This window comes from Centrocercus urophasianus, unplaced genomic scaffold, assembly GCF_019232065.1.
Source record: "Centrocercus urophasianus isolate 14NV4802_14NV808 unplaced genomic scaffold, USGS_Curo_1.0 seq_2, whole genome shotgun sequence".
Classification (NCBI taxonomy): Eukaryota; Metazoa; Chordata; class Aves; order Galliformes; family Phasianidae; genus Centrocercus; species Centrocercus urophasianus.
The window spans coordinates 2,964,550-2,983,705 of NW_024884755.1; the positions used below are offsets into that span (position 1 = coordinate 2,964,550).

Consider the following 19,156-nt stretch of genomic DNA (forward strand, 5'->3'; position numbering starts at 1 on the left):
ATACAAAAAAGTAGCAAAATGGACTACGTTTTGAAATAATATGTTTCATATAATTGTGAAACAAATTAAATTGTTTCCCTAGTCATAGCAAGGTCTGCTGTCAGGAGTAAAAGTTGGAGAGGGATCTGGAAATGTGCAAATACTTTGAATTTTTGAAGTTAATTCCCATTGAAGTCATTATGAAAATCTTAATCTTATTTCAGAATTCCATGAGATCTGTCTTTCAACAGTATAGCCTTTGCAGATATGTATCATACACTTACTTAACCTGATATAAAATCACAGATCTCTTTCTCCTAACCTGCTCTCCTCCTCTTTGAGACGGTTGAAATGAATTGAGTTGTTCAGCTCTATTTTCGTACATATCATCTATAGCATAATTTGCAGCATTATGTTACAGTTTAATATTCACTTGAAATAAAAAACACTATTCCAATCAGCTATTGATTGACTAGTACTGCAATACTATAGATCTCTGGCACAACGTAAATTACAGTTTTATATATGATGCCACATTGCAAAGTATTAGCATTCAGATTAAAAACAAATGCACTCTGCCAAGAAAAGCTAGATTTAGGGCCAAAGCAATTGCATTTTGAAATACATTTATGCTTATTTTTTAAAGCATTTCAATTTGTGGAAAATGAAATTGAGGGTAAGCTTTTTGCCTAGTATGGTATACGTCAGGGGCTTACCCCAGGGGATAGAAAACAAGCCATGAAGTTAATTTAGCTTCAGAACTAGACAAAAACCTCTTGGCTCATATAGACAGTGCTCAAGGTTGAGAACAGCTGCAGATCTCTTAAAATCGTGCTTTTCCTGCAAAATCAGTTTTTGTATTTCTGTATGCACCATCTATTTATAAACATTTCTATGGCTATGTAGAATCCTCTTTATAAATGGGTTATTTTAGAAACTATTTGATCCACTTAGAGTTTATTCAGGTTTTTTTCTTTTTGTTTTTTGTTTGTTTTTTTTTTTCAAGGCCAGAATTAAATTTAAAGAGAAAAATCCCTCTTGTAAGATTTTTCTCACACAGTATTTGAAAAGGTGATTTTTTTTTGGTAGAAAAGCTCGTGTCTTTTGATTTGAATAACTGTGTATACATAAGTCACTGTATTGAAAATACTTCTTGTTAAATAGTTTGAATTTTGATCAGAAACAAAAGCTCTCAGTGCTGATTTCGCATTTGTTTTTTTGAGGAAAAGCATCAGCCTTGACTAAAGCAGTTCCTTCAGGATGCATTTTGTCAGCTCTACCCAACAAAATCTACTGTTTTACAGGATTATAACAGTATTTCTAAAAGCAGAAAAATAATATAGAGACCAAAAAGTTGCAAGCTTCCTTGCCTACTTTTTCTTCTACTAAAAGTGACTAAAACTGATGTTCATTTTGTAAAAAGAATTTTTGCATAATGGTTCCTTCTGATTAGAAATCTGAAACTTTGAAATAGCACTATTATTATTTGAAAATGATATCATGTATTGATTCTCCAGGAAGATATAATTTAATAACTGATATTTGTGTGTTGTACCATTTGAATTATGAGTTGTTTTTGTATTCCTTAAGAAAATGTCATCTGGTATATACACAATGTCATGCGGGCGCTCAGGTTGTTTCTGTTGTTGCGTACAAATCTCCTCCATGCACCACACAATTTTCTCAAGTATACTTGGAGGGAAAAAATGTCACTTTATTTTAAGAGTATTTTTGTTAGCAGGTCTTAGGTCAATAGATATCCAACGTGGTGTGAGCATTCATGACTCCAGAATTATTGTATGTTAACTTCTCTTTAGTAGATAGTTAATAACCAACTTTTGATACAATTTTTGAGAAATCAAATAGAAAGAAATTTATTGGTGAAAACCTTCACAAAACATGCTTTGCTCTAAGTGCCAAATGTTTGTTATAAGACACTATATTTCTCCACCCCACTGCTTTCCATTGTCAAGGCTTAATTCTCTGAGCATTTCTCAGGCTCGCTGTGTCACGTTCAAAAGCCACATTCTTTGAGAACCTGAGTTACCAATTTTGTCCAAATATTACAGTGTGTATTTTAATTAAATGGTGCTTTAATTGACAGAACTTAAGTCAAGCACATTAACTTTGTCCAGTTGTCCAGAAATCCCTCTGTTTTATATAATTAGAATGAAGAGCTGACTTGCAGTGTTAATATCAGCCATGACATGCCAGTCTGTGAACATGCATCTGTTCCTGCTTTTTTTTTTTTTTTATTCTTGCATTATTTATCAATTCTATCATTCACTGATGTTGGGTTTTGACAGTCTTCTCTGTAAACACCATGAAGATAAAGGAGTATATGAGTAAAAAGAAAATATGGAGTCCCAGCAGGTCCATGATCTGGTATAGTTAACTAGGATCACCAGCAGGTTATTTAAGACACATATTCAATCCAACATAAAGGGCACACTTACACTGACATTTTCCTGGGATCATTAGGGAGGTTTTGTGACCTACTGATAGTTTATTCAATGTTGTATTGAAAACTAATATATATATATATTTTTTTTTTACACTGAGTGATCTTATAATGATCCATAATATTTTGAGGACAGAGAAGCAGATAACAATAAAACCAGTAAAAATACATGTAGAGATTTCTTTTAGAAAGTCATAGTTTTACTTCAGAATTCCCATTTTGCAATTGGTACTGTGTGGCAGATAATTTTGAAATGCTGCAGGAAGGGACAGGTTTTGAAAGTATCCTAATAATGCTGAAGCAACGAGTGTGGAAAAGATATTTTCCAAACTGTGCCCATTTTTTAGAATCCGCAAAGAGCATCACTGTTAGAATGGAAAATGAGTATTTACTTTGGAAAATTGCTTGCTTTTTGAACAAATCGTTGCTCAAGCTAGAGTGGAATAACACACATCATAAATTAATACTGTTAAAATGAATACTTGATATGAACCCTGGGAAATATTCTTTGCCATCAGGGTTTGAAAAAAGTAGGAGCTGTGCAGAAGCCAAAACAATTTGCATTGCTCGAAATCACGTAGGTTTCCCACCACTGATGAATTAGCAAATGCTTTGGATCAGCTCCATCTTGTAGTGTTGTTAGCGTTTACCTAAAAAGCAATAGTGCAAGAAGGTACAGTATGTGATTTGGAAGCAAGTCAATACTGAAGTTCAATAAGGAATTGTAAGTTAGAAGAGCAAAAAGAAATGCAATTCTGTTGACCCGAGCAGCTGATATCCATCTGATCACACTGCATAGGCCAAAAAGGGCTGTCTGACACATTGCTTCTGCACACCTGTGAAGAGGCATTTATTCTTTTGTGTAAAGCTGCTGAAACCTCATAGGCCAAACTGTCAAAGCCTGGATCTCCTTTCCAGTTCTGGTTCTGTTTTTGTTTTTTCTTCTGGTTCTCCCATGCTTATTTCTTGAGCTGTGCTAACGCTGCTGCTCCCAGAAATGGATGACTTATCTTTTCCAGAAATACTGAGCTCTAAACACTTGTGTTTGTGATACATTCATCAGTTGGCTACCTTCTGTCTTTTCTGCATGAATTAGTTTTATTTTTCTACTCAGAATAGAGAAGGCATTAAGGTTAACCGATGTGAATCATGCATATTATTGGGTTAGGATGGCCAAACGCTGTGCCTTATGCTATATTGTAATACTTCATGGTCAGCATTAAAAAAAACTGATCTGGTGGCAGTAAGTTTAGTTGGTAGAGACGGAGACAAACTCTGCACACATCTTCCATGTGGAGTCTCTCCTCAGCTGTGGTGTCTGTGACCATGAACCCTGGACAGGAGCCATCCTCTGCACTCAGTTCCCTGACCTGAAACTTGGTTTTAACCCTGGCTGGCACTTTAAAGCTGCACATAGAGCCATGATTCTCTATAGCCAAGAAGAGTAATGTTTGAGACGTAAGTATCTGGGCATTACTCTACTGAGACTTAGTCCAGCATTCTGATTAATTGGGGTCATCTGTGAAGCACTCGTTAAGTTGGTCTTAATATCTGAAACATTAAGATTTAAATCACTTGAAGTAATTCTTTGTCAACATTAAGTAAATTTCCTAGTTTCAACCAGTGTGTATCTCAAGAATTTATCTACAAGGAATCTAATTCCTCTGTGAATCTTGTTAAATTTATGGCCTTTGCAAAATGCCATGACAAGGAGTTCCAAAATCTAATTACGTGTTGTGTGAGAAAAATTATTTTCCTTTAATCAGTTCCTAATTTGCCCCATTTCAATTTAATAACTACCTCATTTTATTGTGTTATGGAAGAGGAGAAGAAAAGCTCCCAGTTGACCTTCTTTATAGCTTTCATTACTTCTTAATACACTTTTTGTCATGCCTGTTCCTATTTGTCTTCTTTTCAAGAAAATAAACAAAATATGAGTTTAAAAAGCAATTTATCCTTATCTAACAGCTATTCTTTGCTTTCATCATATTTATCTGCTTCTGTGAACCTCATTTCTTCAATATCCCCTTTGAGATGTAGAAAATCTATAGTATTTTTATTCGCATTATTTCATTATTTTCCTTCTATATTAAAGTGCATATTTTTTTTCTTTTCTTTTTATGAGCACTCATTCCTGCTACAGGCCGTCCTTCAGCTCTCTCCACAACATTGGTTAGGTGCCTTTTCTGTGATATATCAGCTTAGAACTTGCTAAGATGAATGAGTAATTTCCATTATCTGCACAATGTACATTCGTTTTCATTTATCAATATTGAATTTTTTCTGCAGTGGCTTTGACCTAGATTATTAAGCTGTTTGATAGATCCTTATTGTTATCTCAGGACTTAAGAAACCTTAATAACTGTAATTCTCTGTAAATTTAAGTACCTTATTTAATTTGAATTTATTAAGCATACCAAGCACACGATCTTGTCATCTTTGGACACCATCACTGTTTTGTCAGAATAAAAAATCCAAACAAATTTGAAGATTATAGAATAGAATTATAAGAAAAATCTCTATTCTTTCATATATGGTTTACCAAAGCACAGAATAAAATCTACTGTGGTATTTGGACATGTGCATTTGGGGACTAAATGAATGGTCTTCTCCTGGCATTATACTTATGAGATCTTAAGATGGACTTCCCAGTTTGGTTCAGCTAATTTAGGGTGGACTTGTCAGCAGTCATCCACTGCCATGATTTTCAGTGAAGTGATCTTAGAGTGGATTCCACCTCTGAACTGTAAGTAACATAAATGAGTCATGATAACAGAGATTTATTCCATGTTCTCTCATATCATTTATTTTTTTTCCAGACTGACAGACAAATGTTATTCAGAAACCCTAGGAAGCAGATCTGGACATTTTCTTTGTTGAGCTTTGAGTGGGTGCTGATTAAGGGCTCTGCCTGAGCCCCATATTCTTTGCAGTTGCTTTTGAAATGCCAGGAAAAGGATGCCAGGGTGTCTTTGTCATCTAGATGGTAGAAATTTGCTGTAGCTCAGCAAGAAAGTACTAAACTGCATCCAAGGAGTCCGAGAGAGCCTTTTTCTTGCTCATATTTCATGTGACACATAGACTACTGTCCTGACTCCTTACATTTCCTATCTCTAATGCTGCACTATTTGTCTGATGTACATTTTAGTCAGGATTCAGCATAATTCTTATGAATTGATTTAACAATTTTTTCCTCTGTTTATTGGACTTTAAGGGATCTAAATCTGTCTGTCATTGAGATATGCTTTTTCTTATCATTTAATGCTGCTTTGTTTTCACCTTCCTCATCTCTCTAGTGTGACTAGTGCATTTTTGGCACTAAATCTGGCCCTGCTGCTCCCTCGACAGCCTCATTAACTTTATCCTGAGGTGTGGAATTTTGTCAGTAGCCTTTTCTGAACCCAATCTTGTCAGTGGATCAATTGCAATTGTGCTCTGAAATGGTCTTTGTTGCAATTATTAAAGCTAGTGTACTTATCCATTTGGTTTTCAAGATTTGGGTGCAAGTGATACTTGTTCATCCTGCTTTACAGCCCCCGACACGAGCAGTTACTTTAAGTGTGCAGCTTTGATTGGGAACCTGTGATGTACAAGAATTGCTTACAGAGCAGTCGACTGTCATCACAGAGTGTGTACCCACAATATTTCTGTGTTCCCACAAATTCCTTATTTCATTCCTCACTGACACTCCACCTCCTTAGCTTCAAGGGCATTTTGGGGGCTCAGTGTGCATGGGATCTAGAAGGCAGCTTGCTGCTGACAACTCTGGCGTAAGCATTTTTTTGTAACATACATAATTTGGATACCAGGCTGAATTTTCGACAGTAATTAACAGGTTGAGTAACCTCAGCAGTTGTTTACGAAATACCTGCAGAAGTTGTTCTCTACAGGGCGGGCATTTCAGTATTGAGCAGTTTATACTCTGGCAGGTGCTCTGTAAGCTGTCTTTTACCCAGAACCAAATTCACATTAAGTTAAACTGGAATTTGATTTGAGCATGTTACCCATTAAAAAAAAAAAAAAAAATTATTACAAGAGAATGCTTTGTGTTAATCTTGAAATAAAATGGGAAATCTATGAAAGAAGTTTTTCTATTTCACATATGCACTTTTCTGGGAGGAAATATTGATGAAAGTATTTTTGAATGCTTTTTTTTCTTGGTTTTATTTTTTTTTTTTCCTATTCTTTTATTTATTTATTTATTTATTTAAATTTAGAATGCTTTTATATCTCAGCCAAAATGAACCTATTGCAAACAACATGCAAATAACATTTTGAGTATTTCAGCCATTGTGCTTTAGAAGTTGTCTGTATTTGGTATGTTTCTAAGGGCATTATGTGAATATTTCTGTATGCGTCATGTAAAATCACTAATACAATACCTTTTTTTGTCTTTTTTTTTTTTTTTTCCCCAGAAATTCTAAAAGTAGATTTGGGGGAATTAGTGGCAAAATAATGTGCTTGCACACAAAATGACCATTAGTGTTTTCAGTCTAGAGCCTTAAATACAGTCCTAGTTAGTTTGTAAGTTCTTCTCTTTAGATGAAATGCTTGGTGATCAGAGTTATCTCCTAACAAAGAGACCAGGGACTGATAAAATATATGTGGTACCCTATTCAAACAAGGTAGATAGGTGTGAGGACCATAAGATCTGGCTCCTGTCTTGGGCTTGGAGGGGAACTCCATTGGAGTTCCTTGGAGTAATTTTAATGCAACTTAATTGTAATTTTCTCCTCTGCATCATGTAACTGTTTGAAAGACTGTGAGCAGCAGGAGTGTCTTGCTGAAATAAAAAAGCAGAAACAAAACATAACAATGCCTGCATGCATTCCTGTTGGCACCTATCTCTGGCCTCTGTGGATAGTTTGCTTCAAATTAGAAGCTATAGGAGCTGAGCCAGCTGATCAATACTGACAAGAGAGAAGCCAGCTTGGTACAACTGTATTTTGAAATGATCATGGCAACCTTTAATAAGTTTCAACTAAAAAATGGTATAATTTAGATACAGGGCTGCTGCAGAGGGAACACCTGACCAAATCAGGCTCTGTGATATATTTCAAAGCATTTCCATCAAGACATCTATGTTCAAGTAGATATCACTATTGATTATCGTTTATTCTACTGTGAGTACTAAAGAAGATAGCAAAGTGCTATATACATACCAAAAAGGATCAAAGATTTTTCTCTTTCAGGTTTTTGTGAGTAGGAATAAAATGAGCTTCAATGTATTTGTGTGGGAACATGCATAAAAGAAAGGAAACGGATCAGGCTGGATTCTATTGTCAGGGGAAAAAAGCTGGGGAGGTGAAGCTTGATGATGTCTTTCAAGATATCTCAAGGTATAATAAAAGGGGTTTGAAAAAAGTCAGAGGTGTTAAAACAAAGAGTTTTTGTATGCCTATGTTCAGCAGCACAAAAGCAGTAAAGCAAGTATACTATGAGTCTTTAAATCCAGTGGCATTACTGGAGAAAACACTACACTAGATTAAAAACCCAAAGTTTACTTTTCCAATTTGATTTATTGTGTTTTGCAATATCCTACAGTGATGCTCTATTGACAAAGCAATGTCCTTTTTGTAAAGATAAGCTATTATCACTGTGTTAAATATTTGTGCTGCGTGAGCATGTTGAAGTTTTACTGATGTAAAGTAGAAGCATGCAGACTTAAGAAGCAGTTTTCTGTTTCTTATTCTTGGGAATAAAGGAGATCATTGCTGTGTCCATCCTTGGCTGTCTGGGGATACACCTGTCGGAAGTACTAAAAACCCCCATTAAGTATGGAAGCAGATTATGATCACATCCTTGCCTATGGCTGCCGATAAGGTAAAAAAAGGCTCTGGTTAAGAGAGTATATAGCAATGGGAGTATCAGTGGATACTTCTGGGTGGCTTTGTTGGAGTGTAATGGACTGGCAGGAATGAAGGCTGTCTCTGTCTTCTGCTGAGATACATACTTTCTCAGGACTTGTGTAACTCCTATTATTTCCCTGATCCTGTATTATATTCCACTACTACTTTTATGGGCTTCGTTCAGTACGTGTGCTCTAGGGGACTAAAGAATGCGGTTTTATACTGAAGTACATGACATTAATTGATGTGATCTGTTTTCTCCTGCGATTCAAGCCCAGTTAAAGATGATGCGCAGTATTGCCAAGTCTGAATTGACTGGAACCACTCATGAATATTTATCATGCCAGTGATTCAACTTGCTGCATTATATTCCATGTAATGTTGCAGCTGGCCAGACTAGCTGTGGCTGTGGTGGTGTTGGGAGGACAAAAATAAACTAAGACCAAATTCTAGCCAAGAGGAGATTTCAGAGCAAATTTTAAAAATGTCATATGCTTTCTGACTTATTGGGAAATATGAAAAAAGCAAATATTTGTAACAACATAAGAACTGTGCTGGTATGCAGTGGCACTGATTAAGTGACATATGTAACAAATCAAGAGAAGTGCTCGCTCATTTGATGCTGAATAATTCACTTGCAGTACTCATTAATATAAGATATTGTGGAGGTAAGTAAAAGTACTGATGAAGCCACAAAGATGCAACACAGATTTATAGATTTAAGTCCAGCTGTTATTAAATCTGATGCTTCACATGGAAATGCCATCTCAGAAAGGCATTGTCATTGAGTACGTGTGTCCTGGAGAGGCCCCTTAATACAGCTCCTGGTTCCTGCTCATCTGTTATCCCCTCTTTTTCTGCCACGAGCAACAATTTTGATCTGATTCAGTCTAGCATTTCTCATCTTCCTACAGTATGATCTACTGTAAACAGTGTCCCAGCTTGCAGATATGAAGATACTGACTTTGGGTTTCACATAGCCTTTTTCCTTACACAGAGTTTCTGCAGTCCTCCTGCAGTCACTGAATTGCTGTGCTTGCAGATCCTTTCCTATTGCTGCAGTGTGTTACCCATGCAACTATTGTAAAGGTACAGTGTGTGCATTATCTCTCTTCAACATAGGTGCAGGAGCTTATAAAGTGTCACTGTGATGTTCCTGACTGGGAAACTTGCCCTCCAATACACACATTTGGTACTCATACATTATCTTTTGGCTTCCTCTCCACATGCCCATCTGTTCTGATGGCATTGTGCCTGCTCACAAGATGGTGTGCCAGCTTCACTAGACAATGATGCCAATCAAATAAGAGTCGCTGCAAGTGCTTTCTGTTCTGAAAGTAGCCTCTCTCAAGTGAAAGCCGTGCTGTAATGGTGCCACTTGTCTCCTTTTTCCTGTTTACACCTGCTGACACTTATCCTGCAAGATAGTGTTGGGATAGTAGGGAAGAGCATGAGCTGCAACATGGTGTGGCTGGGTTGTCAGAAAATACAGGCACAATCACAAGATCAACTTGTTTTAACTGTAGGGTGTGCTGAACATGTTGGTCAGGATGCAGATCCAAAAGAAGGCAGAAAAAGGTATCTACCTGAAAAGAAATGTTAGAGAATAAGGGTATTACTGGCAAAAGAAAGTTTTGTATATACATTACATATATATTATGCAAATATATTTGTACAATGTTGGTAAAGTAACCTTTAAAGCTGAAAGGTCCAAGTGCAGGTGAGCCTCTTTATTCCATTGCCTGCCAGTGAAAGGTTACCTGTTCAACTCAGGAGAAACTGAGACCTTTATGAGAGCAAAATGCAACACGTAAGTCAAGTGGTTTGACAGTTTGTTGTAAGATGTATAACCAGTTGAGATTGGAAAGAATGTGTGTTTTTCATTTTCATTTGTTATATAAGAAAGAACACAAGTTCAGTATTTCATATCTGAATGTTTTGTGCCACTTTCCATGTTTTCTGCTTTCTTTTGAAAGGAAACCAGCGCTGTGAGCATAAGCTTAGACAGAATGCAGAGCATTTCTGTTTAGTCTGCAAAGCTCTCAAGGATGTTAGTATCCAGAAATTCATCTAAGAACAAGGAAGTAACAAAACAAGGGCTGAGGTTACGGATCTCTTGTGCATTTTTGCCCGCTTAAAAATGTTTATGTGTACAACAAAATACGCTTTAAGGTAATTCTGATAACTGATCAAAGTTCCTCTCAAGAATGTCATCTAATTGTTTCCTTCAGAAGTTTTGCTCACCTTGGTATTTTCCCCATACATAAATGGAGTTAGTGGTATCTTATTTTTGAATTCTGAAGTCAAGAGTTAATTATTGAATTTGCATAGCATATGGTAAGAAGCCATGAAGCAGTTCCTGAGGTGCACAAACCTTGCATTATTAATCCGTGGAATTACTGGGGAAAAAAATTAATCTTACAGAGAAATAAAGAATGGCTCTCGTTTCTTACTTATGATGATCATCTTGCTACTTGAAAGCCCCTTAATAGCCCATTAGCAACCCATTACAGTAATCTTTCTGCAAAGTTGACCATCTCCTGTAATGACAGATGTGATTAAGAAGAATACAGCTTCATGGCTTTCAGATCGGCTAGCTTTCGATACAAGATGTAGGCATTCAAGTGGCAGGAGGAGAAGAAATTTGGGTTATCATTTCTCAGAATGAGCTGGGGAGAAAGAAAATAAAAGCTGACTAGTGAAGAACTAACTTTTCACTTTTGGTATATAGTGCAGTACATAGGGAAGTTGTATAAGTGAAATACGACAACAGAACGATTATCGTTACCAGTAAGCAACAACTGAAAATATCAGGCTTGTACAGAGCTCCTGTAACTTTTCAGATGAACTTTGTTACTAATTCTTTGCTATTGATGCAAAACAAAGCAAGAGAGATACTAATGTAGAAAAAGTGTTTCAAATCTTACAGTCAACAGTACGAAAGTTTGAAGATAAGTGATTGTGGAAAGTGAAATAAGCTGCCTCAAGTGCCCAGCAAATTCAGTATCAGATCTAGAAATGTAATCTGGCTTCTGAGTTCCAGTCTTGTGTCTGATCTGGGCCAAACCACTACCTCTCAGGGTCAGTAGGTCAGATGATATCTAGTTAGCTAATATTTTGAAGTAATAGGACATGGGTAAGAAGTGAAAAATTGCCTAGCACCTATAAAGAGATTTTAAAAAAAAGTAATAGTCCATGAGCTCTCACTTGCTCTGCAAGGAGAAATGCAAAGTTTTACTTTTGTATATGACACTGATCTAAAGGGAGAATCTGATATTATATAAACATGCAGTTTTTCATGAGTAAGGCTATTTCACGATGTGAGAGTACTTTTTAGTCATAAAAAATGCATAAAATCTCTCTTATGTGAAAAAAACTGAAAGCCAACTTTCACATTTCTTTCTACAGAGAACAATAAAAGTAGATCATTGACCTAGAAAAGCTCAAATAAAGATTTACGTAAAATTTACATCCAGCATTTTCTGAAGAAGGGAGCTGTGAATGACTCATTGAAGATTGTAATCTAGAATAACCCTTAACCTTCTGCTCTCTCATTCAGGCTGCTGCTACCATGGCTATTCATTTAATGCACAAGCAGCTCCATTCTTCTAAGGCTTGAATCCATTGCTTACTGGCATTATTTGGGACATGGGATTAGCACACTGTAAACAAGATTTATCTTATCACAACTCGTAGCAAGAGACTGCTATGTAGAACCGTAAATTGTCACAGAGCTGTCTCCTTAATCCTTTCTGCATTCATTTTTATTAGATTTCTTACTGCTTCCTTCAATCATGTTTGCTGATTATTAAAAAGAAAGAGTTTGGGAAAGTGTAGTCTTTTCAGCTGTCAGCTCTGACACTGCTGCACAGACAGAATACATATAAGTAAAAACCCTCCTAATACTTGCTTTACTATTTCCTGGTGTGGATTCACGTGTAATTGTGCTGTTAGCTGCAAGTCTAGAAGTGATTTTGTTTCCCTTATAATACTAAAGCTTGTACTAAAGGATCGCTCATTTATTAGAATGACAGAGTAGGAAAACCAAGCTGACACAGAAATAATCTGAATTCTTTAAATTCATATCTTCATTTCCATTTAAACACTCTGAACTTCCTGTGTTTATCAGCCATAAAGCATCTTGTAGTACTAAACACGAATAAATGGAAAGAATAAGGGAATTGTGCTTGAAGTGAGAGAGGAACAAGAGGTTTGGTCAGTCCATGTAGAGTAAGGAAGAGATGCAGGGGATGCTGAGCAGGTTTTGTAAACTCTGTTTGTAAGTTATGTTTTGTAAGCTCTGGGAAAGAGGGCAGTGGACCAGAAATGGAAGCTGCCTGGCCACACCTGTACAGGTTTCTCACTCCTGATTCACAGCTATCCTGCCTGCCCCAGGGCAAAGGCTGCCTCTGGAAGCACCCTTCCTGCCTGGCTATGCCTCTGTCATAGGGTGGGATTGCTCAGTCCCATCAAGAGCTTTGTATAAACCTCATTATACTGTTGTGTCAGTAATTAGCATATCATTTATAGTAAGCTTCCAGGAATTGTATACTGCTGCTTCAAAACAATCTAATTAATCACAGGCATGAGTACAAGTGAGTAATTAAATGGAGATAAATAGCATAATTCACACAAATGCATAATTATTGTCAGATTATTACAGTTTTTCAAAATCTCTTATGTATTTAAGTCATTTTTGAAAGTGGGAATGCAGCTTCTACGTCACTTTGATAGTTTGGGGAATGTTACACACCAGTTCTCATTTTTTTCATTTGAATCTATTATATCCATTCACATTTTTTAAATGACAAAATCTTCTTCATGCTTCAAAAATTTTACCATAGTTAGAAGAGTGCTGAAGAAGGACCTAAAAAGAGCAGTCTGGAGGGTTCGGGTATTTGAGGAACATAATTACACAAAGCTCAGGAAAGCTGCATTCACGTTAAAAGGAAATGAATTATGACTGTTAGAATACAAAAAATGCCAGAGAAACAAACAGAATTGATGTTCCAAGACACTTTGTACTTGTGCTTAATATAACTGATGTGAACCGCTGCTGGAAAAAGGTTAGTGTGGAAGAGATAGGGACTAATTTATTTACATATGGAACACAGTGCAGAAGGAACAAATAGAGGAATCTGACAATGCCAAAAGATGGACAGTACATGGAAGAGGAGTTGGGAACGTGTATAGGGGAAGAACTGCTGTGAGACATGGCTGTCAGATTGGGAACCAGCTGAAGCTACTCTGGGTAAGGTGTTCTTGTTTCTTATAGTTTTATTTCTGATTCTGCTGGAGCCCTCCAGGATGGTTTGTGTTAGCATATTTCCCATACGTAAATGCTTTGCAAACTAGGCTGAAAGCTTCGGGTGTAAAATACTACAGGCCAATCATATTTTGTGTTATTCAGATCTGTCCCAAATTCCTGATGGGCACATTTTCTGTTCTCTCATTTACGCCAAGGAACAAAAAAAAACACTGTGTAGCTTCTCCTAATCCTTAGCATCATTCCCATGTACCTTCTGGTAACACCATGTTGTACATTTACCTCTCTTATGTTTATACAGTTATTTTGGCTTTCAGTAGAAATATATGTGAGTGCTCAGCTTGTTTGGAAATAGTCATCTTCATTTCAAATAATTTTGAAAATGAAGCCCATATTTTCTGGTCGCTCCCTTTACATTCCACACTTCCCCTTCCAGTGGACAATATATTTGTATTTTCCTTTCTGCGTTTTGGAAGGAAGTCAAAACAGCATCTAGTGGTTCAAGTATTTTCTGCAAAGTGTTTGCTCACGGTTGATCTTAGTTTTTCTTGAATGTAACAATGAACACTTGCAAAAAAATGTGCCAAAGAATACCAGCTAAAATACAGTAGTACTAACTTTATTTTCCATCCTTTGCCTTTATGAAAGAGTAGAGCTTCAGTAGTTTGTTTTTATTAATAACTGAAAATGTTTTTTTGGAAAAGAAAATTTTTGAACCTGCTTGTTTAAATCACTGATGCTGTTGTTGTGGTGAGGGTTTTGCTTCCAAAAAGCCTTTGTTCTCACTATGAGAGAAATTGTTGATGGCATTTCAAATGTGAACTGCCAACTAACAGTTTTTCCTTAGCAACTGCTGTCTCTGCCGGTGCAAGAGCTGTGTTCTGAGATTTGAATATGCAAAAGATGGGGTCAGACTGTCTTGAGGATATAAAAAAAAAACAAACTGGATGAAGTAAAATTTTGTCTGAAATTGAATTTGAGGAAAATCAAGTATCTGTTGGTTACTTCTCAGCAGATGTTTAAAGGGTTTTTCCTGGATTTCATCCTTATTGATAGTATGTCTTTTGATCTGAAGCCAAATAAGAAATCTGGATGTTAGTCTGGATTTGGAAATTTTCTTTAACTAAACATATTAGTTAAGTATGTAAATCTGCTTATCATTGCTTAAGGAACCTTGCCAGAGTAAGAAGCATCTGGAGCTCAGTATCAGTTAAGTTATTAATGAACATTTTTTAGTATGTTTCATCTGGAATACTGTAGAATTGTTATCTTAATTGCTGAAGTCAGCTTTATCTAAGAGACAATTAACTGTAAGTTCTGTTGTTTACATTTGGAATTCTATGAAATCCACAGAGTACAGTTTTGTAGGCCCAGCTACTTAGTTTTCCACACTTGTTCGGAAATAGGCTAATACATGTTGTGGGACAAGTAAATCAGATGAAATGATCATGGTTTTGAAACAGCAGTGCTTTTTTTTTCACAGGAGGCAGATTCTGAAAATCGGTTGTTTCCGTTTAGGATTATGAATTACATGCTCTAGTTTGTTTATTTGAATTAATCACTGCGTAATTCCAAGAAAGGATTATTTGACCTTTCTTTGATAAGGACGTTAAGTACAGGTATCGATACAGCTTTTGGCCATAAAGCCACTCAGCTTACCTCCTGAGGGTTAGGAAGAGTTCTCAGTCTGGTTCAGCTTTTAAATGTACAGCAAACTGTTGGGATTTCCAAAGGTGTTGGATGCTGAATGTATTGCGGAGTACTTTGCTAACGCAAGTAATTGGTTTTATCAGCAGATGACATGTATCTCGCTAACTGTTGAAGTGAGAACAGCTAATGGCTGAGCCTGCATACATGAAAAGCATAGTAAAGTAAGGGAATATATTGTTGAAGAAGGTGTTATTTATCGGTTACAAAAATCTGAGTAGTTCTCTGCACAAAAAGAAAGAATGCTGAAACTTGGTAAAGGTTTGTTTACCTTGCACTTAAGGGCTGTTTTAATACTTTTTGTAGATAATATTTATGTTTTGCCTTTGCTCCAAAGGAAGAGGAGTTGGGCTTATTCTCTGAATTCCCTTTTCTCAAGTGCTGAAACTGAGTGAAGTCAGCCCATCTTTATGGATCAGAAGAGTTGATCTTGTGTCCTTGAATAGATTATGTAACAATTTGTGATCATGTGGTGTTTGATATGGCATCTGCTGATTAATTTCAATGCAGTCTTACAGATCATAATAGCTGGTATCTCTATTTTTTTTTATAAATCAATTACATGTGATGTATTTGGAGCAAAGATTTCTTAGCCACTGTTGGTAGAAGTCATTGTGTGAGTACTGATTCAGTGCTAGATTTCCGTGGTGGGTGCTGCCATAAAATATAAACTAAACAACAATATTTATACTAATTTGAAAACATATACCAATTAGATGATTGTTTTATTTTCTACAGATGATTTTCTATCTTGTTCTAATTGCTGGTTCTGAACATGGAAAGTTACAGTAGGGGAGAAGGTTAACCAGTTTTCAGTGCATAAGAAGGAGAATCTGAAATACGGGGAATACGTGAAAGAATTCTAATATTAACAGAAAATAAAGCTCATGGGAGAGTGCTTCTGCTATTGTAGAAATGGTAATTATCTTTCTGTCTTTAAATAAGTGCAAGTTGCTCCACAATGCACCTACTGTATGAGCTAAGCTGTTTCAAATCTTCCTGACTCTAATCAATTAAGAATATGGTGTCAGTGAGAATCACTGTTTGTGCACTTATAAATGCAGTTGCAGTATCCCTCTAGAGAGTGTCTACTCAAAGAGAAATTTGCTCATAAGAATGGAGAAAATAGAACTAGAGGTCTGGAAATTGCTAGCACAGTGCTGAAAAATTGTTTCCCACAGTAAACACAAGAAGTATTAATTTGTATCTTATCCAGTAATTATATATTGCATTACTGAGAATGACATGTACCTTCTTGTTTTATTTTTTTCCTAATGGATTGTGCTTCTATATAATAGATAATAATTTTCCACCAGTCAAGCTGAAAAAGAGGGAGTATGATAATAATCTAGAACAAAAGTAATTTTTACTCATACAGAGAAGAAACATAATCATTTATTTTTCAAAGGAATCTCAATGTTGGAATGAAAGAAGCCAAGAAGCCTATCCTTGTTGTTATAAAACCTTGCACATGCATCTCAACGTCAGAAAGATCAGTGGGGTCAAAACAATCTTCACACTGGCATTCTTACATACAGACACAATATATTTAAGAGGGAGCACTGCTGTTATTTTCTGTTGTGATTTCCTTTCATTAATGCTATTTCATCTGTGTGCAGATGACATTAGTTGGGTTCATAGTAGGTGTCAATTATTGTGAGTCCATTAACTTCAGGTGACATAAAGCAGTATGCATGAGTGCAAACCTGTTCTTTAATCCAAGGACACCCATGCATAAGCTAATTTGTACTTACCTTTTCTTGGTCCCTCTCCTCTTCCGCCTATTTCTTAGAATACAGAGATACTCTAATTGTGTATAAACAAACTTAGCTAATAAGAAATCTGTGATATAGTTAATAGTTTTTCATCCACACTGGGTGAAATACAAACTGACTGTTCTTCTGGAAGGAGCATGATAGGAGGACGTGACTCATTACTGTTACAGGAAAAAAGCAGCTCAGCAGTGTGCTCTCTTTTAGAAGCAGACTTACTGAAAAATGTACTTCCAGCAAAATACCATCACACAGGCAATGAAAGACCTGAGAATACTTTTCCAGCCCCTAAATGATCAATTGTGTGTGTGTTTAATTGGTCGGCGAGGTAGAGCTTTTAGCCTGAAAAGTTTTGACAGAGGTGTTCTGACAACTTCCGCGGAGCACTGTAAAGACGAACATTCTTTCTAATGCCTTTGTGGGCTGCAGATTGCTACTTGCTGAATGAAAATGAAAACATTTTCACTTGCACAGAACAGAGAATTTCATCACATTCATATATCTTGAATAAGCTGTTGAAAAGGAAGTTATTTACTGGAATTCAGAAAGAATTTTCTTGAGTTCTTATGGCGATAATAGGCCCTCTCTCTTTGATACATCACTCAGCAGGTGTCAGCGCTGTAAATGAGGGCCTAAAATTTTATCATGGAGGTCTTACTGCTAAATCATTATTTTTTTAAGAGTAATAAGTAGTCATTTGTGTTGAATCAAAGAAAGAAATTTGTTGAGAGAGTAGAATGTGATTCTATAGAGGAAAAAAGTAAAGTAGTAAATAGCCAGTACATCATACTTCCCAAACAAAAAACAGCATATAAAAAAGATCAAGGTTTATTATGCCTCACTTACTATCAAAGAAAAATGTACTGGCAGATGCAGTGTTAGCAAATTCACAGTGCACAGTTCACTGTTCCACAGCAGATGAATGACTGTCATTGACAGACTGGTCAGATGGACTAGAACAGAATAGCATTTATCTTTTGCAGATCAAGGATTCACCTGCTTGTGTTTCCAAGAAAAGCTTGAATGCTGGAATAAAGTTTTATGGGAAATGACACACCTTTATTGTCAATAGCAGGCAGATGAGTAGTGGAGTGGCAGAAGGCAAGCTGAAGTTTTCATACTTAATATTTTAGAGAAAAAAAGGCATGGAATGTTTATGAGTCACTCAGACTTTTAAGAGCAAGATTGAGCAAGTCTCACTGTTCTCTACCAAGTGATGAGGCCAAATGATTTTTCAAAATGTATTTAATGGAACAAAATCATTTAACTGCTTAGTGTATCCTGTGGTGTGTTCCATAGATTCAGCAATAGGACTGGAAAACTACCACGAACTCCTTCTTCTCTATCATTTTTCATTTTGTTGCTGGATTAGTATGAGGTATTTTTCTTTATAGTACAGCTAGTGACTCTTTATGTTCCTTTGGAGGACATTTCTCAGCTTGATGAAAATGCTCTTGAAACCCACCGCTTGTCTTTCTATGTTAGAGAAGAACCTACCCGCATTGGTAGAAAATATGTCGTGTTATTTTTCTTCTCAGATGAAACTATACATTTTTAGTAGAGAAGGAATACCATAGCAAAATGTTAATGTAGGGGTGGGGCTTATGGACTTTCTCTTCCAATCTCTCAATTTTCCTAACATTAAAAATTACTCCACAGATAATACTATAGTACTATATGTGTAGTATACATAGTACTACTTCTGCAAAATTCAGAAACGACGATTTCTGAAAAAATAAAATCTGAGGGCTAGGTCCTTGGTATGAATTGATTTCAGAGAAAGACCCTTAAAATCTTTACGTTCCTACTGTGCAGACTGATTCATCTCTTTGTTCGCATTGGTGTTTTTGTTTTTCAAAAGTAAACACAAATTAAGCTTGGAGAACTGAATCCAGTGGTAGCTTCAATGGGTTCTAATTATATTTATGGAAGAGGGAGCTAATAACTGAAGTCTGTGTCAAACAAACAGAAAACAAGGTTGATGGCTTTATAGAACTATACATAGAACTATTTTATTTTCTATTTTATGTAATAGAACTATTATTTTACCCAAGGATTTCTAACTCAAAGAACAACTTGCAGAAAAAGAACTTTTTAAGTGAATGTCCTGTTTTTGTACAAT

At 36.2% G+C, this 19,156-nt stretch overlaps 1 protein-coding gene across 13 annotated transcripts in view; it reads left to right on the plus strand.

Annotated features, from left to right (window-relative positions):
* Positions 1 to 19,156, plus strand: part of TOX3 (TOX high mobility group box family member 3) — a 238,701-nt gene that overhangs the window by 125,119 nt on the left and 94,426 nt on the right. Inside the window, exon 1 of one of the 13 annotated variants that reach the window (XM_042821633.1) lies at positions 8,206 to 8,263. The exons of the other annotated variants lie outside the window; for them this stretch is intronic. Coding sequence (XP_042677567.1) covers positions 8,231 to 8,263 — 33 coding nt within the window. The 5' untranslated portion in view covers positions 8,206 to 8,230. Of the gene's footprint in view, positions 1 to 8,205; positions 8,264 to 19,156 lie in introns of those variants that run through there. 13 annotated transcript variants of the gene reach the window in all.